At 42.3% G+C, this 23093-nt stretch overlaps 2 protein-coding genes across 3 annotated transcripts; one reads left to right on the top strand and one right to left on the bottom strand.

The window, feature by feature from the left end:
- The first annotated feature begins 3125 nt into the window (after positions 1-3125).
- LOC128880832 (facilitated trehalose transporter Tret1-2 homolog) lies at positions 3126-12027 on the top strand. Of its 2 annotated transcripts, XM_054131317.1 has the most exons (6): positions 3126-3981; positions 4121-4950; positions 5217-5273; positions 8559-8694; positions 9083-9402; positions 9762-12027. In XM_054131317.1, exons 2-6 carry the CDS (start codon positions 4888-4890, stop codon positions 10704-10706), a joined length of 1521 nt encoding a protein of 506 aa, XP_053987292.1. In that variant the 5' UTR covers positions 3126-3981; positions 4121-4887; the 3' UTR covers positions 10707-12027. The 2 variants fall into 2 exon arrangements, with proteins under 2 accessions (XP_053987292.1, XP_053987291.1); XM_054131316.1 differs by having other exon boundaries at positions 3126-4950.
- Positions 12028-13164: 1137 nt separating this feature from the next.
- LOC128880833 (cytochrome P450 307a1-like) lies at positions 13165-19867 on the bottom strand. The gene is made up of 3 exons (XM_054131318.1): positions 18618-19867; positions 15402-16193; positions 13165-15104 (listed from the first exon to the last, which is right to left on the bottom strand). The coding sequence occupies exons 1-3, from the start codon at positions 19015-19017 to the stop codon at positions 14776-14778; spliced, it is 1521 nt and encodes a 506-aa protein (XP_053987293.1). The 5' UTR covers positions 19018-19867; the 3' UTR covers positions 13165-14775.
- Positions 19868-23093: the final 3226 nt, after the last annotated feature.

Raw genomic sequence — 23093 nt, forward strand, 5'->3', positions numbered from 1 at the left:
TGTTAGGAGGTTGTTAAGAGGTGTTAGGAGGTTGTTAAGAGGTGTTAAGAGGTGTTAGGATGTATTAGGAGGTGGTAGGATATGTTAGGAGGTGTTAGGATGTATTAGGAGGTGGTAGGATATGTTAGGAGGTGTTAGGAGATGCTAGGAGATGTTAGAGTGTATTAGGAGATGTTACGAGATGTTAGAGGATGTTAGGAGATTTCAGGAGTTGTTAAGAGATGTTAAAAGGTGTTAGAATGTGCTAAGTGTTGTTAGGAGGTGTCGAAATGTGAACGAAAAGTTAGTGTCAGTCAGTGGTGATTAACTCGGACTGAACGAAAAGTGAACGAAATGTTGTTTGTCGTCAAGTAGTCGCGAGTATACCCCTTTTAGATATCAACCGATTGTTAGCCAGTTTGTAGGCCCGGTTGCTACATCGTTGGCGCAGAGGTGCTCCTGGTATGACAGCAACCGATACTAGCCTGTTTGTCGGGTCGGTTGCCAATTCGTAGGCGCAGAGGTAGCCCTGTTACACGGTAACCTATACCGGTCGACTTGTCGGTTTGGTTGCCATCTCGTAGGAGCAAAGGTGCCTCTGTTATGCAGCAACCAATTCTAGCTATTTTGTTAGTTCGGTTGTAACGTGAGTTTTCCATGTAAGTAGCTTCGCCGTTTGTTTGAAGCGAAGAAGCAAATTTTCTAATAATTCTTTTCTGAAAATATTCCTTATACCTTGACGCATGTCACTGTTGGCCGTGATTTTGCAATTTCGGTCTTAAAACTTTATAAACAATAAAAGTACCTTTTTAAAGAAGAAATTTGTTTGCATACACTTTTTCCAAAATTTCGCTTATACCGCGAATAATAGTCGTTCAGCAACGAATGTATATCACGTGACGCAGATTATAAAACGCATAGTGCGTGCAAAAATATCAAGGATACAAGCGTACTGTTACCATATCGCTTTGTTTTTTGCGAAAAAATGGCAGGATATTATTATTACTAGACCGCGGAAATTTATGCAAATTCATATTTTCACAGATGTAGGAAAAGGATTGAAACTTAAACGAAGGTCTTTTTTTTTAAATGGAATAACATGTATGTATTATCATTGATGTTTTATATATTTCTTTATTTATGCAGATTGTTACAGATTTACCCATATTTCGATTAGTCATAAGTGCATAAACATCTGCAGTTTGATCGTAAGACTTAAATGATTTTATTCGATAAACATTTCTTGAAGAAGAAGACAAGAAGAAGGGAGAAAATGGGAAGAAAACTTTTGGTTTAGCCCAATATTATGTTGAACCGTGCATACACAGCCGCACACACAAGATACACACAAGTATATGGAGACAGAAGGGGAGTAAAGAATGCTTGACTTTATGTCGTGTGTTGGCTCTTGTCTGCTCCGATTCCGTAACGGAGCGAAAGTAAAGGGAAGGCTTTCGTTTTCTCTATGACGGCCAACCAATTATCGTTCCACCTGTGCGATTGGATTTCATCTCCCGAAACACGTTTTCGTTTCAAGGCCAAGGACACACCGAAGTAGTAGAGGGAGGTCAGTGTTCGGCGTGTCGATGTTCCTTCGCATCGTCAACGTGCTCCGCTATCGCCAAGAAAGAAACACAAATGAAAGCTGCACCGTGTCTCTGCATAATCGAGGAATTATGATTCGTCTAATCTTTATTCTATATCTGTTTAACCCGTTGTGCTTGTGTAGTCTATTCCCTGTACACTATTCCTTATTCCATACTCACTTCCATGCTTACTTCTTCATAGGTACTTGCTCCGTTACCTATTCTTTCTACTAGTCATCATTCACACCTCTTTCACAGCTACCCTGTTAATGTTACCTATTGCTTATTTTCTTATTTGTTGTACCTATTTCATGTTCCTTGTCCTGTATCCTCTAACCTCTTGTACTTGGACGACTGGACAAGTGGCTGAAAGCAAGCGACTCCCCGATGGGAGTCATTTTAATTTATACCTCGTTTAGCTTACTTTATTTGTTTACTCTCGCAACTCGCTTCAATTGGTCTGGAGCTTAAATTCTTTGCTGTATCATGCAGATTAACCACCCTGTTGAAAGTTCTTCGTGATCTCTAGTCTTTACGGTTACATAGCGACACGTGCTTCTTTTCGTGTAATTTACAATTGTGACCTATTTGCAATATTTGACAAAGATCACATATAGCTCGAGCGTGTGTAAATTAACACTTAACGATGTCTCGTTAACGTTAACGTCTCGTAACGATGACGTTTATCTCTTGGAATTTATTAACTGTGTTGTTGGTTGTTTACTTTCAATGCTCAATTGTTAGCTACAGACAAGGCTTACGATATATCTAGCGACAGTATGGAAAAGTTAATTGTCAGCCTAGTTTAATGCATACTAGTATGGAAAGTTCTCTTCTATAATATACATTTCTTATAATATGCATACGAAAACATGAATTCCCATATATATCCGCAGTTTAGTTATCACTTTCAAGTCACCGCGCATAAAAACACTATCGAGGCTTACTGTTCATAATACTTGGTGGGTGGTACTTTTTCTCCAACAATCCTCTTATTTAATGATTTATAGCTCTTAAATACCCCGAGAATCCCCAGCTTCCTCGATAACAAAATGTTCGATTAAAAATGAATCATGCAGGAAGTTTCGACAGGTGACGTTTGAAATAATTCGATCCCCTTGCGCGAATGTAACTAAGAAAAGAGATGATTTAAGGGATGATGAATCCATCGATCGTATTGATCCGCTTTAATCCAACGCGCACGTGTCACAGATCGGCCTCTGATACTCGAAAAGACGCCGACAACGACGAGATCGACCTATGACACCAAATACAAGGCCTGTTCGATCCGGTATAGTAATCCGTCGCTGAGACAACATCGCCGCTTCCGTTTAATAATGAATCATGGGAGTATTAGAGCGTCTTCCAACTGTCCGGCAAAAAATACTGTTCTACGCGATTCGTTGATCGCGAAGAATTCCCAAGCGAAACCAAATGAGCATTGTGTTCAACAACTCACCACTTGGAAGCGTTCACTGTTCATGTTCCCGTGCACTGGGGGAAACAGCCGGAGTCATTCACCTAATTTCATCAATGTCGGCCGCGCGCCACCCTCTGAACGTTTCCGCGCGGAACGTAATCCGTGACTGAACGGATTCGCTCACGCGACCGGTCTTCTTTATCTGCTGGAATTCGCGGTTCGCGCGACGATATATGTATTTCACGTCGATCGGCCGTCGACAGACGCTCGATAACGCGACGCGACCGCGGATGTGAATGGTCCCCGACGATCGGCCGCCAGTGCCAGATAAAACCGGACTTGCAATCTGGTGAGTAACGAGTCTTCGAGTGGCAGTTCTACGGGCTGCAACCTCGAGTCTCTCTCGTCGAGCTGCATCCTGGAAAATCGGCTCTCTCTCTCGAACCACCAAATCCCGAAGGGAACTCGAAGAAAATTTAACGAGGACTGGCATTGCTCTCAGCGCTCGAGAAATTACTTTTCAAGTCTTTAAAAGGACTGGGAAAAAGATTTTTTTAACGAGACGATTAGTAGTGAGTGAGTTTAAGTGGAGTTGTGGGAAATCGTTGGGAAATTGAAGGATAAGACTGAGGCTCGCCAGTGAAAGGAAGTTCCAGTTCGTGTTACGTTGGAGGGAAATTCGACCGTCGGCGTCGCGGATAGCTCTGAACGTTGACTTTTATCGTGTGGATTCCTCGAAGAAAGGAAGAGTCCTGGACGTCAATTCTCGTGGGGTTAAGTGGACTGGGTGACCGAACACGATTGATGCTTCCGCTTTGGAGGTCGTAGACTGACTTTACAACTTGGAAAGCTTGGATAACGTGCAAAAAACATTTCGTATCGAAACGTGGTGGAACTTTGTAATCAGAGTAGAGTCGAAGGGTATCGATTACCTGAGCGTGGAAAACAGAGACTAGAGGAAAAGTGGCTGATCGATTGAATAATTGATCCATAATGGTTCGTTTTATTGAGAAAATGTCTGGCAGATCGGTTTGAAGGGAAACTCGGTTGTAATGAATCTTGCTTTGGACACAGGGGAACTGAATGCATGGGATGTGCTCGGGGAATCTGATAGCAGAATTTTCTATGATTCCAGGAAGACTGATTGGCTGCTTTGGAAACAAGTTTTGTTAGTTCACTTCGGGGACTTTTGGCTGATATCGTTATTCGTCGGTCTATTAGACATTTTTTTGTGGGAGGAATTAGAGGCTTGAAGCCTAAAATTCTACTCGAATTCTGGGATCGATCGATAGAAGATTGATCTTTCAGTGATAACGCAGAGGTTACATTAGTTGACAGACTAAAATTCTATCAAAATTGTTGGATCCTTTGATTAATAATTGATCTTTCACAGAGACACAAAGGTTACATTCCCATCTATCCCTTCCTGTCTATAAAGTCCACTTATAACAGAAGCGAGTCTTTGAAATCTCAACTTTGACTAGAACCGCGAGATTTCTAGATTTATCGATCGATTTATGTGGAATCACAGATTGTATCGACGCGCACTAATCGATCGAGACACGTGTCGGTTCGAACGAAATAAAACTGAACGTTAATCGTTCAAACGCAAAGAATGACTGGAGATAAATTTTTGATTTAACGCATCCAGTTGCACGATACGATATCTCGGCGTGGGATTATATTTGAACAAGTCATTATCAGAAAAAGAAACAAAGAAAAAGGACACTACGCCGTTGACTACCTGTAAAGAATCGAATTAAAGGATTAAGCGTCGTTGAATCGAGATAAAATAATAAGTTATCGCGATAAGAGGCGATCTAACGCGTCTAGCGATACGAAATTTTTGGAATATTTTACGTCTCGACGCAGCGTTCGTGAAAAGTCCACCCGAGGATTAGAATGAGTCTCGCCAATGGGATGAATAACTCGAACGGGAACGTGGACAAGCAATCAACAGCTAAGGTAACTCGTCAGTTAAATATTCCTTGAGAATTGTGCGTTTTATGAATCTTAATTGCTTGTTGATTTATCGAATATTTTTAATCTCCTCGAGTAGATTTCCGTGTAACGATGCTTATCGCTCTACGTTTTTCAACGTTGAGGAAAGTAAACAGTTCCTGTTCAGAGTTACTTGCCCAAGTATTATCGTAAAAATACGATCGTACCAATAACCAACGAAGCAGTTCGTTGCCTCGATCGTCATAGATCATCGAAACCTCTGTTTTCAGATGGAACCCGACATGGACGAGGCGAAGAGGCGGGAGAAGAAAGGTGTTACTTATCAGGTAAGCATTGTTTTCGTCGACTCTTGATACTTTGTAAGAAAGAAACTGTAATTAGCACACCCACTAGTCAAATACCATTTCTGCAACTGGTGTTCCTAAACATCGTAAAGCATTCTAATACACGAGCACACTAACTAAATAATAATAGTTATTATTGACTGTCGTACAGTCCATTGGGAGAATGCGAAGACTCTTAAAGCACGACGAATCTCGTCCTACGGACTAAAGAATTCGAAAATTCTGAGTAGAATGAACACAGGCTCGATTCCCCGCACATTTTTCCAAGACTGAGGAATAAATTCTATTAAACCTTACCTAAGATCGAGTTACGATCGCCAGCGACATGAAACATAGACGCGGAGGACCAACCTGTCTTCGCTTACGTAAAAAAAATTCCGATGGCTGGGCTGTTATCTGCGTAATAAATTATATGGGATGTTTAATTCTTGCCACTACAAGCGCAGAATTTTTGTTTTCTTTTACCTTCGTAACGAGATAGTGGCAATTTGCATAACAGCTTCAATCCTTGAGACATTTATGGAACTGAAAAATATGTCATTTAGAAATTCAAATTCGTTTGTCTACAATGCGCGGTATCAATTGTTCAATTTTTTTCTTTTTTAAGAATTCAATGAATCGGAACTTTTAAACTAATAGACTGGTGACACTAACTTCCAGTGATCCCTTTTGCATATCCATCGTTGTAAACTGTCTACTCTGCAGACGTTTGTTTGCAGCGAGCATTTAAGGAGATATAACACAAATTGCAGATAGAAGTACGCAAGAGTTTATCGGTAAGATTTGCGTAACACGCAATGCCACGATATTATCAAACGCTTAGCGCAGCTTTACGTAAACCTTACCGTGACACTTCAAGGCTTAATTTAATTATTCCCCGAGTGTCTTGCTCGTCTTCTCGGTGATCCTTCCCAAACCGGTTTCGATATTGGTCATAAGCGAAGTCGAACGATCGCAGGGTTGTTCGAGGAAAAAATCCCTTCGATTGACTTGCTTTTATTTCTGTGCTCGGCTATTTAAATATTATCTACCCTAGTAATTTACCAACGAAAAAATCTTTTCCGTTGGACTTGGCTTTTTTCAAAGATTTACTAAAGGGACTGAAACGTAACAAAATATAAATACTCTTTCGAAATAAAAATCTAACTATGCTATATACGATTTTATATTAATCAATTCGAAATCGAGTTGTCTCCATCTTTGTCCGACTGAACTTTTTTGCAGATGTTTGCAGTATATTAGAATTCTAACTCCTTAAATGAAACTTCTTTTGTCAATGTATTAATAGAAATACATGTTTATTTAATCTTATTATTTAAATTAAAATTTCTCAACATCTTACTTTTCGCAAATTTTACTAAAATTTTCATTTTATTCATTAAGACAAGGCTATGCTTGTACTTGATCAATAAGTTCATAGAAGTTATGTAATTGTCAATCAAAGTAAACATTGCAACGAGGAAACTTGACTCTCATTAATTATTCGAAATAAAGTTACTTGACTGAAATCGTAAAAAAAAAACTTTTAATCTATCTACGGTGTCCAATTTCATTTTATCTCGAGGCTTATCGGTTTTTTCACTCTTAATCATCGAAACAACGTTCCAAGCGTTATCACGGTTGAATTATCACATCTGAAATGTTAATTGATTGCCACTCGATACAATGATTCAAGTTTAACATAATTACTGCTTGCTAATCGCGGTCAATCGTTTGCTTTTGCTCGCAATCGGCGACCACCTTCGCAGCGCTTGTTAATTAGAATTTATAATTACGATGATTATGGGCTTAGGGATGACTGTTGAGTGGTTCGATTGCGAGAGACAGTTATGAGACCGCGCGGTTTTATATAACATGAGAATTGTGCGACGCACGTATAATTCAGAAAAATATTGTTCATTCAAGGCTCTCTGGCAGACATAAATTAGACATAACGAATTGAGAGAGCACTTGCACTCTTTGATTTCAATTAAAAATTCCAATAAAAATCGTATCACTTGTCAAACGTATTTTACGAGTAAATCATATTACATTCTCGACTTTTGTAAGTAGGAAATTTAATTTTCTTCAATTTTACCACTAAACTAATTTTATTTATCACAGAAGACTTAAACTTTGGTTTTTTAAAGACGTATTATAAGGATTGAAAAAATAAATAAACATTCAAGTATTCGATCAAATAAACTTCACGAATAAATCCCAATACGATGTTTTCCTTGTTACATTTCTTTTTATGGCCGGAGTCAATTATGGATACACACCCATTTTTGAATTGTTTTAGTATTCATGATGTTTTTGTCCTTGCTGATTGGTTTTAATTGTCTAGGGTAATTATTGGTTTTTATCAGCAGCACTTGTATGTCGATTTTAATCAGTTTAATTTATTATTACCGGAAGCTTATACGTAGCGTAAAATTTTTTCGTTTCCGATCGTTTAAAATTGATCTAATCAATTCAGACCCCAATGCAATAATACTTGGTTCATCGTAAAACTTCCTATAAATTATCTTCTCACTCTCTTTTTTCTCCTCCTTTCTTCTACTACTTTATTTATTACTCATTATTTAACAAACTTAAACATGAAAAATTAAACGTCATATTGCAAAGTTTAAAGAATAATAAAACTAAACATTTTGTTTTCGGTCTGTATGATGAAATATAAGATTTCATTTCTCTCTTCCATACATTTTCTTATTATTACTTTTCAGAAAAATATTCGTTATCTTCGACATTGGTAAAAATCATAATTTTAAAAATATTCTAATAAATTCTGTGTGTAGGAGGACTACGAATAATTTTAGTTATTATTTCTAACAACCGAGCATGTCTTGTATTGTATGATAAATATATCACAGAGCTTATGAAATAATATTGTTTCTGTTCTCCGACCTCTAGCAGGTCATCGTCAATTATGAGATATCGAATTATCTCAGTCTGTTAAGAAGATTAATCGAATGATTGACTCGTTCAAGTGTAATATTTAAAAACAACAAAATGCTAATGCAAAATTTCTGAAATGTTGAGTCACGGAGAAATTAATACATAGTCCTGGCAAGATTTGAGAACATAAGAACGATATAGAAATGTTTGTTCAATTTCTATGGATATTTCATTAAACTAACAAAGTCTAGAGTTACGAGATACTTATGAAAATATTGTTCAAGTTACGATTGTTCGTTAGAATCAGAGAAATTGTATAATTTAGTAACAAGAGAAAACTGATTGATACTAACTTTGGGAAAAGAATTGATGATTACTTTCTTTCAGATAATCATGGCATTGTGTGCGAATTCCTCTGTTCTGGGGCCTGCCATGGCCTTCGGCTATAGTGCTGTGGCACTGGATCCATTAATGGCACCCACGAGTGACATAAAAATTGACAAGGTTCAAGCAAATTGGATAGGTCAATACTATTTTTACTATTCTTATCGCTAATTTCATGAAAATGTATCCAAGGACGTAAACATGGAAACATTTGTGGCTGAGCTTTGTTCAAAATAATTGAAAATACAAAGGTACACTGTACATACATGTAACAAAACGACTCTGATTATAATATATGTTGTAATTAATACATAGGCATTGAGACATTTTTCAAATAAAATAAATAAATTTGTAGTTTAGTCTCACGAAAATTTGAAATTAATTTACTTCATTTTTATTTGGAATAAAATAAATGTAGTTTAAACTCGTGAAGAATTTGGACTGAATTTCAATTATTTTGGTCAAAGTTGCTCGTGATCAATGAAAGGAAAATTTCACAAATTACCAATGTTCCATTTGATCCACAGCCACGGTGACAGCGTTGGGGATTCCGTTTGGCTGCATTCTCTCCAGCTACACCATGAGACGCGGAAGAAAACTGAGCTTGCTGATAACGTCCATCGTTTCCGTGGCGGGCTGGATCGTCATATACACGTCTGGGTCATACCAACAGATCCTCGTGGGTAGAATTATATCCGGAATTGCGACCGGTTCGGCCTCGGTCCCAGCGACTGTCTACAGCGCGGAAGTTGCCTCTCCTAAATGGCGCGCCACAATGGTTACATGGACCAGCGTGGCCATTGCCATCGGAGTCCTCATTGTTTACATTTTCGGCTACCTGTTTAAGGTGAGGGTCGAGAAAACAAAGATTTGAAACGATTGTGACACGTGACGATTTGAAAGTATGGCTGAAATGAACCAGATACCAGATTATTTTGCATTTTCACTGAGAACAAACCTACAGTTCAACTCAATTCAGATCGAACGTGACTTACTCGTACAGAGGTTGTTAAATTGCAACTAGTGAGACATGCTCTCAACACGAGACAAATGACTGAGTGTTTATAAAAGATTTTCGATTCGATACTTGTCACAGTCGTCAAAATTGTTAGATTCGTCGTAACCACCAATGGGTAAACACTCCGCATAAATAAAACAAGATTCAACGATTACCCGAGTACTCACCAATATTTTTCTGTTCCAAAGGACAACTGGCGATTGGTGGCTCTGATGTGCGCCTTGTTTCCGTTGGTCTCGGGCGCGCTAACCTTGGCCGTCGTCCCAGAAACCCCGATCTGGTTGCGGGACCGAGGTCGTCTAGACCAGGCACTGGAGTCCCTGAAGAGATTCCGAGGCATTCCAAAAAATACATCCCCCACGTCGGAGCTGCTGCAAGAACTGCGACAACGGCCGCAGAAGAAGAAGCAGAACCTGCTGAAGCATCTGCTGAAGAGGAACGCCTTGATGCCGTTCGGCATCATGCTCGCTTACTTCTTCTTCCAGCAGTTTTCTGGAATATTCGTGGTGGTCTATTACGCGGTGGACATTATTCGTAGCGCCGGTATCACGATAGACCCTTACCTAGGGGCGGTCCTGATAGGGTTCACCAGGTTGGTGGGCAGCGTGCTGGTGGCCTGCCTGTCAGGAAAGTTCGGTCGACGAATACCCTCGATAGTTTCTGGATCTGGGATGACGATCTTCATGGGGATACTGTCTGTCTACCTGGTGATGGAGGACAGAGGCTATGTCATCAAGGACGGCGGCGTGATACCCGTGGTCTGTGTATTAGTATACATTTTCTCGAGTACCTTGGGCTTCCTGGTGGTTCCCTTCGCCATGGTGGGCGAAGTGTACCCTGCCAAAGTCAAGGAAGTGCTGACAGGACTGACCACCTGCGTGGGATACATCTTCAGCTCGGTCACCGTCAAGACGTACCCCGACATGGAGGCTGTGATGGGCAGGCACGGTGTGTTTATCTTCTTCACGGTGTTGTCGTTGGCGGGCACGTTGTTCGTGGTGTTCTTCTTGCCTGAAACCAAAGGCAAGACGCTGACGGAGATCGAGGAAATGTTCTCGCGGAAGAGGTGTCTGGTCGATCTACAAGAGAAGGAGAGAATGATGGACCTCAAAGACGTTACCTCGGAACCGTAGACTTCCTTGAGGATTAACTCCAGTTGGGGGAACGTGAAAAATTGTTTGTTGATATCAGTGTGTGCGAGAGGTCGAGGCTGTTGCTTCAGAATGACGTCGCTTTTCTCAGATTCGATGGCGTGTTGTACTTGTACTTTAATCGCAAATCACCGTTCCATGTGGATCTCGTTTGGTACTCTTTATTTAATGTTCCGGCTTTTTTGTTTTAAACTGATGCCTAGTTTTAAATAAAAAATTGGAAACATTAAAAAAGAATTCCTGTCGGGGATACATAGAACTATTGTATCTCGTCCTAAAATCTTGCCAGCTAACTGAAGTAAGATTTGAACCTGAAAAACGAAAGGAAACTGTAAATACTGTTCAAGAACGTTTAAAATTGATGTACTAAGGAAATTTTTAAATGTAGTTTAATATATACGGTTGTAGATACTGTCTAAAAATGCTTGAGGTTTATAAACTAACGAACGATCTAGTTAAGCATTGTTCGAATCTGTTTTTTAAGAATAGCGAAGAAATGAATTTGCATTTCAACTAGTCTAGTATTCTTTTGGATGATAAATAATCATGTTAGCTACTTTTCGATTAAGAAACGTGTTCCCTTATGTATATGCAGCTTTTTTATTTAACAAGTTACTAACAATAAGTGAGATTACCAAGCTAAGCAACGATTATCTGCCGTCTGTGTTCACGTACTTTTAATATAAACTTCTACTAGGTTACAACAAGTCGGACGAAACATTTTTATACAATCAAAAAGGTATTCAATATTCCGAAAAGAAATAATCGTTTATCATGTCACTCTTCAAATGTTTTGTGAGATCGATAATTATCAAATAAATTATTATAAACGACTGAGATGTGTGTTTAATTATTTCATTTAAAAACAAATTGCTTAACATTGAAGTGGAAAACAAGAAATGGTTCGCTCTGTAATTTCAGAATTAGTACAGTAGATTGATTGACTTTTCTTGTCAAATTTGATTGAGAATAAACTGATGATGTTATCATTTGCACAATTGTGAATTACTTGTATTTATAAGGTAGACACTTAGTTCTAACGAAATGTATTTGATAACAAGGCGAGTGAATGATAAGAGACTGATTGATTGTTACGATCGGAAATTTCCATAGGAAATAAAATCGAAAATTGATGTAATCTTTCATTAATTATCTTGTGGTGTTTCTTATAGTTGCTGTTGGTTCATATAAATATTATGCTATACTAATTGTTTCTTTGCAATATTCAATATTATATAATAAAATGCAATACAATAATACAAAATACATAATAACACAACAAAGCTCTCGAAAACTGTACAAAAGATAATAAATCGGTGGAACGAATTTCAATGTTCACTTTTATTATTAAAATCTTAAATAATAAATTAACAAATGTCGTAACAATCGCGATAATTAAATAACAAACACATAATAACGTACGGATGTGGAAGCGTGAAACGGGGAATGGAGAACGTGATGATATACAAAAAAAAAAAAAAAAATAGAAAGAGGACGATACCTCTAACTATTGATAATAGTGATGATAATAGCAGAAAGCGATAATAATATAATAATATAATAATAATAATAATAATAATATATAATAATATACTAATAACGCAATAATTAAAATCGATGCTCGATCGCAGAAATAAATTATCATCCGCGAGGGTGGCCCGCGAAAAAGACGACTTCTCTCCTTGAGAAAAGCCGTTCAGTCGTGTAATAATCGATTATTACAGTAAAATCCATTTCTCGTCTCACGCGAATTCTTTCGTCCTCGATCATTTCTCGTCCCTTAGGGTGACCCATTTCGCCCCACCGTGTACAATTTTTATAATTTTTTCTCAGCGCGACGATGCCGAAGGTGGACGATCGTTAATTTGTACTAGGAAAACGGGGAACGAAAGGGATGGAGAAACAGAGGGCGTAGAAATTGAAAGAAAAAGTGGAGAGAATAGGGTAGAAGGCGTACACAGAAGGAAAGAAATGAACGTTTGGGTTGGCGTCGAGAAACGAGATAAACAATATTATTCTATTAATTGATATTAACTGAGGCTTTCAAGTGTAAGTTGTGTCGTTTAGGTAAGATTGCAGATAGCTTCTTCAGGAGTCAAATGACACACCGATATTGGCGTGGATTATGTACCTTGGGTCACTTTAAGTTACCTGTGCTCATGGCACTGTTCACTGATTATCGATAAAAGTTGTGACGATTATTTGACTGAATAATAAACAAAAGAATTATGTCTTGCCACCTGAGATATCGATGAAAATAAGCCACTATCAGTGTATCGTTTGACCCCTGAAGAAGCTAGGTCCAAGTGTCTTGCCTAAAAGACACGATTTTAATATCAACTATACCAACTTGGTTGTGAAAGCCTCAAATATCTAAAATTATTTCATTGCACATTGCCATGTGACTTGTTCGTTAAAATTGTCTTATCTTGATGTCTCGATCGATCGTCGATCCAACACAGGAAAAATCCGAACAGAACCGTGACTAGTTGACTTTAACATAACTTAATTCCCAACAAATTCGTTTAACTTTGGTCTTCGCTTTTCCCTAAAACTTACGTGAAAATTAGATATAATAAAGTGTCGAACAACAAGAGACACGGTCAACTCGTCACGATTCCGAAGCAAACACGATTCAACGAGTAATCGAGTGACTCTTGTCATCGATAATGTCGTATAACTTGAGAGACCAGAGATAGGCAAAATTCTGTCTAGATGGAATTGTGGAATTATTTAATAACTAGACTACGGATCTTTATGCAAAATAAAATCCTTGTAAACGTACCTAGAAAAAATTAGACTCGAATATCGATAACAGTGGAAATATGAATGGCGAAACTTTCAAAGGAGTCCAAAAGAGGACCAATAACGAATAACTTTATAAAAGGAGCACTCAAACAAAAAATGTATCTGTTTCCAGCAAATAAACGTTCCTAATAATTTCCTATAATTGCGTCGATACTACCGAGTACCTGTGATTTAGATAAAATTTTGCCCATTTTTGCAAGGAGAGTGTTGGATCAACACCAACACCGATGCTGGTCGAATAATCGGAACATCGTCAACGTTCCTGAAAATTACGGACGTCGGAAACACGCTTACTCCCCCGTAAGAGGCGCGAGGCATCCATTTTCCCTAATTTCTCGCGATTGAACGATCAACGCGAGCGAAATTGTCGCGGGTTTGTCCGAGTTTGCCGCTCACGTTCTCGCGTCTCGTCTTTCCGAGTAGGTGTTATCGGACGATAGTAGGTACGTGATCGCTGGGATCAACAGAGGATTTTTGCAGCGGCACGTCTCGACGGTTTTTGATCCGTGGATCTCGATAGCCGTCGTGAATCAACCGGTCGATTCATCGTTTTCCTTCGAGATAACGACTCTTGATTTATAATGGATATCCACTGGATATATCGTATACTACTGCTACGCACGTTTAATGTCTATTATTACCAATTTTATAGCAACTTAATACTTTAATTCTATTTTTATTCCTCGACAGGCATTCTACCAATGTTCCCTTGAAAACGTTAAATCGAAGGTCCAGCCTGATACCAACTATCGATCTACCTCTCGACGAGACGGAAGAGACGATCGTCAAATCCCGGTTTACCTAAAGCGGTCGCTAAGATGACGGCATTCTGTCGCAGCGTCTCGCGTAGTCAGTCGTCATCTGTTCAGTCCAAGTCTTCTCTCCTGTAATCGCGGCTGATCGTCTTCGATTCGTTCGGAGTCAAGTTCACGCGTCGCGGGACGATCAACAATTTCCTAGCTTAAACACCTAGTAATGTCAGTAAAGCTCTTCGTTGCCGACGAAGGTCCGATCGACCTTCTCCTAAAGCTTCATCTAGAACGCGACGAAACTATCTTCGTCTGATCCTTCGTCGTCCCAAATCCCCGCCAAGCACCCTCGACGAAGATGTCCGAAACGATTCATTCATGAGAACCACCACGTCTCGACTCGACCAAGTTTCGTTCGCCATTCGAAGCTTCGATAAATCAACAGGAGCCGACGGTTCGACTCTTTCTTCGTGGCCAACGTTTACGTCTCGATCCTACCGTCTCTTGAACTGCACCTTGAAGGTGTTCTCGGGCAGCGCCAGATTCCCTATGGGGATCTTATAATCCTCCTTCTCCAGGGGCACTATCGCGTAATTCTTCAGCAACGTGGCCAGGATCGAGAAGGTCAAATATTGGACCAGCTTGTAACCCATGCAGGACCTCCGTCCCCCACCGAACGGCAGGAAATGCTCGGGCTTCAGGAGCCTTCCATTCTGGATGAACCTTTCTGGCATGAATTCCTTAGGCGACGTCCACAGCTCCGTGGACATGCTCAGGTCGTAGTTGTCCAGGAAGATGAACGTGTCCTTCTTGATTCTGTAACCTGAAGGAGAAGTTAGGAGTTAATTGATATTTTAGGAATAGTTTCCTCGGTGGAGACGACTTGGTAATATTTGACATTTATAATGATCAATGGACAAAGACTGCTACTACATATTTCACATTCCAAATATCTGTGTTTCTTTAAATTGTCTGCATGGTATTTGATTTAGATCCGAGGTAAGAAATTGAAGAGTTAGTCGAGGAAAGAACGTAATATAACGATTCCTCTTTACCCAGAGCTACCCAGAGCTACCCAAAAGTAGACCAATGCCTCCTTTCCAACCAAACTAAAACTTACCAGCAATGGAGCTATCCTGATTAGCCACGTGGGGGACGATGGGGCTGGCAATTATCCTGATGGTCTCGAGGATGATGGCCTCGACGTATGGCAGGGACCCTCTGTTCTCCAAGCCAACATAGCTGCCAGCGATGTCTGCAGCGTCGAGCTCCTGTTGAGCGGCTTTCTGAATGTGAGGTCGTGTCGCGAGGAATCCAAGAACCTTCACCAAGAGATTCCCAATGGCTGAATGTCCTCCGATGATGTCCTCGATGACGAAGAACGCGGTGTTCCATGACATCTGCGGTTCAGCATCGGACTTGACGTGATTTACCAGACAGTCTAGATAGTCCTTCTCAGGTACCACACCGTTCCACTTGTTAACCCTCTCGGAGATGATGTTGGCTACAATGAACTTGCGGATCTCGTGGCCCCAGTGGTTCATTCTCGCCATGTTTCTGTGGTGGAGGGGCATCAGGAACGGCATGAAATCGGCTGCGTAGCCTTGGTTCACCTCGTAGAACACTTTGTCGAAGTTATTGACCATGTTACGAAATCCAGCGTGCTGCAGATGGAAGCTTTTCGAGCAGAGATAGGTGATGAAGATGTTGGCGCAGCTGTGGAGGATCAACGGTTTCGTGTGTACGTTCGTGTTCGCCAGAGAATCCAGATGGTCCAGGAGGGCGTCCATCTGGCTACCGATAATGTTGTTCAGCTCCTTGTAGCGAGTGGTGAACGCGCGAGGGAACGTGTACGCTCGCAGCATCTCTCTGCGATTCTTCTGGACCTCGGACCAGTTGCAGAACGCCAGAGCTGTAACATCCGAATAGGGGGAATCCCTTTAGTATCGACGACCCACAAGGGAACTTTGAATTTGGTTAGTCGAGGCCTCGGAAAACTCTGAATCATCGAGTCGATTTAAGAAGATTGCGCCAAGAAGATCCTGGCAGGCGGTAAAAATAACAGTGTCAAAGGAAGTCCGAGTCGGTGGATAGAGATCGATAACAGAGATCGATTATATAACGTATTTTCATTGATGCCTGGTGCGCCAAGGTGGAATAAATCAGATCGGTATAAACTTGACCTTCGAGCAGCGTTTCGTGGCGCGATGACGCGTGTAGGAAATGCGTTTCGAAATGCCGTCGTCAGGCGAAAAAGGAAAAATTCGTCGATGCATGTTCTTTCTCCTCTCCCTTTCCGTTTCTCCGCGCTACACACACACACACACACTCCCCTCCCTTCGTTCGCGTTCTCTTTCCCTCGGCCAGGGAACGCGCCACGCGGAAATGCAAGCTGGTGAATGCTGGTCGCGCGTACTCGGCAGAAAATCGATTCATCGGCGCACGAGCAACTCGATTTGAAATCGAAGCGGTCGCGAGCCGCACCAGAACAGGAAGTGACCTGGTTTCTGGCCCGTGCAGGATACTCGATTCCTCGTCAGGAATCCACGATTTTAGGATGGGAAAGATCTTCTAGCCGTTTCTGCTCGAACTTGACAGTCAAACTATCGAGTTAGATTGATTTCACTACTTCACAAGCAAAGCGTCGTTTCTATTCACGCTGAAATTTCCAAGTCGGACAATTTGCCCATATTATGGCTACGTTTTCCCATATTTACACTTGCCATAAATACATAAACGTGACCAATTTAATCCCCAATATCATATACTATATACATTCATATGACGGAGATATGTGTCATTGGGATTTTCTGTATATGTATATAGTCAGTCTCATAAGTGTACCATCTCTTTGTCGAGACAAATTTCTTTGATAGACACACGGCGCGGCGTGTGAATATAGAGTGTACATAATTATAACGAACCATTCGTAATTATAAAACTTAATTTGACCAAATTTCTTGAACATACATAAAGGGTATACTTATGAGACTGACCGTATACATACATACGAAAATCCCAATAACGCATATCTGCGTGATTCGAAGCCGAAAAGCGTGAAACGAGCAATCGTGTCACGCGAGTGATACCAAGCCCGTACTCCCTCGATCTAAGCGCGAAATTGCTGATAGGACGAGGCTAAGGAAGAGAAAGGGAGAGAGAAAATCGTGGCTGGCTCGGGTGTCGGAATCGCCTCCGGTGGATCAGCCTTGATCCTGTTTGCCGGCTGCCAGGTGAGCCAGGAACGCGTGAAAGTGGTACCGTGACCTTTCCGGGCTGCACTTGGTACCGCTTCGACGTTGACCTTAGCACGAGTTTCGGCGTTGCCTGGACGAACGAAAGCACGAGCCACGCGAAAAATAAACGGGCCTGCGACTGTGTGGGACCGGGCCGGTCACGTGTCGCGCGCGATGGCAAGGTCGTTAGCATGGGGAACGAGTTTTCAGCAGCCGTGACGAGGTGTCGACGAATTCAATTTTCACGTCGACTCGCGACGCGTCTAATCGACCCACGTTCCCAAAAAAACAATCGCTCGATAGAAACGAATCGATTTTTATCCCCCCGACGACTCTAGTCTTGTTGAGGTAGTTGTTTCGAACAATCGTGATACACGAGAAACGATGGTGGCAAAACGCTGACCGTTACCGCGCAACTTCTCTACGTTCAGTTTCGGATTTTAATGAATTATATGTCGGTAACGCGACGGTCAATAATTGTTATTGTACTTTTTTTTTCAAGTGGTTTATAATTTTGATTTTAATAACATATTAAATGTTCAGCAAGTATTTAAATTGCATCTTAATTTAAATTGAAAAAATTCATGAGAAAATCTGTATGTCCCGTGAGGGTCTGTGTTAAAATTACATCGTTACATTTATATCAGTTTTCATAAAACTAGAGTGGTAAATTTAAGTCGAAATAGACTCCGATGACTCATGTTCGATCAACGAACAATCGAGTCAAGTTTGTTTAAAATCCACCGTTAAATACATAGATCCACGGAACAACTACCTTAAATTCGTCGAGCGTTCCGCGATCGAAGGAGGGGATTTGTTGTGCGCGGCATGTTACGTAACCGGTAGACGTCGCCGCTTTGAATAATTAAAAATGAAGATCGAGGAGATATTTGACCACCGGGAACGAGTTGGCTCGACGGGACACGTCCAATTAATTCCGATCGATGGGAACGGTTAAAGTTTGAACCTCGTGTCCCCTGCAAACGTTTCGTTATCGACTGCTATTGACTAATAATCGGTATTCTCGAAGGAACCGAATCGTTGTTTGCGAAAGATTCCGAAACAAGGAGGGAAGAAATGAGTAAAAGAAAGTGCCTTACAGTTCTCCTTGTTCCCGCCGAAGAGCTGATGGTATCTGGCAAAGTTTGGCCGCGAATCGAAGTGGTGTCCTTTGGTGGTCAGCACTTCTCTGATGTTCTCCAGACCGCTCACGACCACGCAGGGCATAGATCCCATTCGAAGTTTGATCACCTGGCAGTCGTAGTCTTTGACGAGGTCGGCGAAGGCTTTGTACGGCACGTCGTAGCGTCCCAGTAGGTGCAGTGAGCCAAGAATCGGCCAGGGTTTGGGTCCAGGTGGTTCCGGTAGGGCGTCGTTTCCAACGTCCAGGATGTCCTCTTTCGAGGATTTCTTGGATGTCAGGTGATCCAGCAGGATGAGCGCGAGGGCCAACAAGGTGACAACGACGAGGAAACACGTGGTGGCTGTCAAAGGGATCATCTCGGTGGCCGTTTTTCCTCGGTGTACTCACAACGTTCCTTGCAGCGGGACCTTTTGCGGTTGTTAGAGTTGCTGGGTACCCCGACCTACGGTACCTGGGTCACGAGGAAATCTCGGTCGGCTGAGGAGCGGTGGTGGTCGATGGCCGGAAATCTAATGGCCACGCGAGCGTCGACACGGGATCGTTTGGCGAACGCGACTGTTTCTCGCGAAAATCAACGGCGATCAAAGGAGCCCAAGGGAATTTGGCTAAGCGTTGAATTCGACAGGAAGCTTCGATCCTCGACGAAACCGAAAATACGGATGTGTCACTTTCTCCTGGCTGGGTCCAAGTCGAGTGCGGAATTACGACGGTATCGTGCGCGGTATCGACCGGGATAACCCTAAAATCGGTTTGGTCGCGGTGCCCGTCAACGAAATGTCATGTGTCGTGTCTAGTGTGTATCGGTAGATCGGTTCGTTGGTCCGTCTGTGAACAGTCTGCCGATCTGACTCGGTCTGTGGGGATAGGATGGTTGGCCGGCTATCTTATATAGCGGCGTAATGTAGTCAGCACATTTGCGTCGCCTGTGCGCCTCAACCCCATACATATGGATTCGTGTTGAGACGAGGGCAGAAGGGGGAGGAGGTGGTCTCTCTGTCGTACTCTGTCGTAAGTGTATACAACCCGGTGTGTTGCTGGTGTTGCTGGTGCTGCTACCGCTGGTAGAGAGACGAATTTCAAGAAAGCACCGAGAGAGCCAACTCTCCAACTCGCGTTCGTGTGTGGAACGGGAGAGCCCGAAGAAGAAGGGCTGGAAAGGTGGAGGGAGCGGACGGAGGGATGATAGAAGGTGTGGAGGGGAAGGAGGGAGATCCAGAAAGGTGAAGGGGCTGGAGGAGCAGGGGATTCCACAAGAGATACAGAACAGGCACGGGGAGGGGGTGGACGCCGCTTGGAGTGGGGTCCAAGTAGGGCCCAAGCTGGGCCAGACTGGGTAACGAAGGGACGCTTCTTGCCCTTGACTTCTCTCCTTAAGGTGCCATCGGGTTTTCTGGCAGCAAGGTGGTGTGTGCCTCCAGTCCAGCGAGCACCTCGTGAGACCGGCTGCGCTCCCATCCAGACACGCTTCATTCCGCTTTTATTTCGATGTACTTGACGTTTATCGATTCGGGACGCCACTACGGTTCATCATGCTTCCAAAGTAGCCCTTCGCTCGCGGCAACGGCTCCCGAAAACCATTCGTTTTTCACGGCCCGGGACGTGCTCCCGCGCGCATGCACGTGGCCGGTCGTTAGTGGTCTTTTCGATGGGCCTTTTAGGGCCAGCCTGGTGACGGACGAAAGGGAGACGAAGAAAAACCAATCGCGAGTTCTCTCGTTCGCCATTTACAAAGGAATTTGGCCAACTGGAAAACTGGAGTAAGCTACGCTTTCGCCTTCCGTTCTCGCTCCTCGACGCTATCGGACCCGCAACTCCAAGGGGGCCTCGCAGAATAATCGTCGACTGACTCGAACGAAATCAGTGTCGAAAAGATCGAAATCGGTTCGAATATTCTTTGGTATTCGTTGGAAAATCCAGGAATGGCTTGGAACTATTTAAACGAGTGTCGAAAAAATCGAAATTGTTTTGAATATTCTTTGATGTTCGTTCAAGGTCTGAAGCAAACTAAATTCAACCAGTATATCGAAAAACCAACAAGGTTCTGTAACCAACCGCGTGTAGTATCGTGTTTCATTCAATTTCATTAAACACGTTTCACATAAAACGATATACTCGAGGGAATGAGAAACAACATTCGAAGCAACCTCGACGAAAACGAAGAGAGAAGAAGAAGCAAACCTGTGACAGGTCTCTATATTCTTCAACTTTCGTCCAAAGCTTTGCGAAGCCGTTCTAGTTCGTTCACTCTGTGTACATTTACCTTTGCGGATTTTATGACGTCGTTGATGCGACATTTCTACTATCGACCATAGAGAAAATCGAACGATCTTGAATCTGAAATTTCCTTGCAGGATGTTGAATGGAAGTTGCGCAATGCTGTGGCGAGCAGTGTCCCAGCGAACGCGTTTGCCGCGGATGATGAAAAACGGGAAAAAGAATGCTTTTCATTGATGTTTCGTTGTGATGCAACCAGAAGACAGAGATCGAATCTGTGAATGACTGCGTAGTTACTACAAATATCGAGCAACGAATGTCGACGCGATTGTATTATAAATCAAGGAAAAGCGTGCATAGTCGTAACAGAATAAATTTTAACGAAAGTTGTCGCGAAAGTTGTCAGTTGTCGTGATTTTTTCTTTAAACGAATCGGTGTGACGTATCGACGAAAAATGATGGCATCGCTAGATACGAGAAAAATTACAGTGATTGTACGAGTCGTGGATATCAGATTCGATTGCCAGTCAGCTGAACCGATCTGCTGAATTATTGCAAACGCGTGACCGTCGTTACGTCTCTGAACTGAATATGAATTTCTTCAACTGTAAAGTTTCGAGGTGGTAACGATCGTAACGTTTCGTTGGGCGACGTTTAAAGTTCGACTATTGAATTTCAGGATCGTTAGGTCTGATTGCGAGCTGGCTAGGTGTTCATTCGATCGCTTGTCGAGGGAGTAGGTGATTTTCTAGTAAGTTCCAGAGACATTCGCGACTGGGCTGTCAACATTGAACGCGGCGATCATAGTAGGTCAGTTCGGTAGAATCGAATTTAAGCAAGACGCAATTACTTCAGACGTTGAATCTACCTGGTCCACTTTTCTGTTCGAGAACATTCAAGTGGAACGGTTCGAATTGCCAAACAGCTTCTGAGAGTCCGCAAACGTCGGCTGAGACTTTTGTATATCTGTGAGAGTCTGTCGCCTGATCAACAAGTGTTTGTAAATCGTTTATTCTTCAAAAATGAACTGTTGGAATTCTAGAAGAAGGAGTATAACGATTAAGATTGCAATCAAATCCGAGTTCCGAGTTTCGAATTACGATTACGATTACTATTACGATCGTAATTTTTTAGGTGTTTTCAGACATAGAAATTTTGTACGGTTTGGTGTTACTCACGTCAAAAAACTTTGAAAAATCATGCTTTCGTCGAAATCAAAAATTAAAAATTTGCAGTTGAAATCATTCGTGTCCAAAGGGCCTAGATAGGGTAACTTTGAAATTTTTTATTTCGACGAAAGCATGGTTTTCCAAGTTTTTTGGAGCGAGGAACGCGTATCTGAAGTCGGTTTTTATGTAGAAAATTTCGATGGGGTTACAGGGATGGAGAGTAGGGACACTCGGGGAAGCGCTGAAAGCTCGGACACGAGAAGGACATCATCGCGTTATCGGTCCGCGATGGCGATGAGGAAGCGCGCGATGAGGAGTACACCTCGAATTCGTTTGAATCGATGAATAAAACATGAGCTGGTGGTGTTGGCTATACGTGCGACTTCCCCCCTCCTCCCTCGCCGACGGCGATTCCACGCCCTCTGTCGCGGGGCAGTCTTTTTTCCCCTCTCGCGCGGTGCGACAGTAGGAGATTGCTTCATCCGTATCGAGAGGCATTATCGAGCGTCGATTTCTGGGAAGCTAGCGGTACCGGCCTCTGCCCGCCAGCTCGAAATCAGCTTAGAGAGGAGGCGCATAACGGGAAAGCTCTCGACTCTCCTGCTCGACCCGAAGCTCCTTTTTATCGGCCCTTCTCTCCCTTCCTCCCCCTCCTCCTCACCCCGACCTCTGTGCGCGCGGAATTTTTCATTTCGCTTTCGATCGAGTCGAACGCGACTGTACGGACTACAAGTGTATTGGAGGAGCGATATGTCGCTTCTTGCCACCAAAAGGGCTTGTATGTAATTTTCGTAACCTCGTTTATCTTTTATTTATTAGTCGAAATAATTATTTAGATACGATCTTTTTACCATCCCTGCCTGCAGATTCGCGTTTGTGCTTTCGACGAGCTAACGTGTCCAAAAGAGAACAGGGAACAGGGTTTACTGCTGCAAAGCAGATTGAAACAGGCTGGTCCTCAGCAGCTGCATGCGAAATAAAATTGCCTGCCAGCTATTATCTATTAAAATATCGCCAGTCACGCGAGGGCCGTCCTCTCCGTGCGAACG

Source organism: Hylaeus volcanicus, chromosome 8 (assembly GCF_026283585.1).
Source record: "Hylaeus volcanicus isolate JK05 chromosome 8, UHH_iyHylVolc1.0_haploid, whole genome shotgun sequence".
NCBI lineage: Eukaryota > Metazoa > Arthropoda > Insecta > Hymenoptera > Colletidae > Hylaeus > Hylaeus volcanicus.

Excerpts from the sequence above, each read along its gene's own strand:
- LOC128880832 (XM_054131316.1), top strand. The coding sequence starts at position 4,888 with ATGAGTCTCGCCAATGGGATGAATAACTCGAACGGGAACGTGGACAAG. Across the intron at positions 5,274-8,558 it reads AGAAAGGTGTTACTTATCAG|ATAATCATGGCATTGTGTGC; the intron begins GTAAGCATTGTT and ends ACTTTCTTTCAG. Across the intron at positions 9,403-9,761 it reads TTTTCGGCTACCTGTTTAAG|GACAACTGGCGATTGGTGGC; the intron begins GTGAGGGTCGAG and ends TCTGTTCCAAAG.
- LOC128880833 (XM_054131318.1), bottom strand. The coding sequence starts at position 19,017 with ATGATCCCTTTGACAGCCACCACGTGTTTCCTCGTCGTTGTCACCTTG. Across the intron at positions 16,194-18,617 it reads CGGCGGGAACAAGGAGAACT|CTCTGGCGTTCTGCAACTGG; the intron begins GTAAGGCACTTT and ends CGGATGTTACAG. Across the intron at positions 15,105-15,401 it reads TCAGGATAGCTCCATTGCTG|GTTACAGAATCAAGAAGGAC; the intron begins GTAAGTTTTAGT and ends CTTCTCCTTCAG.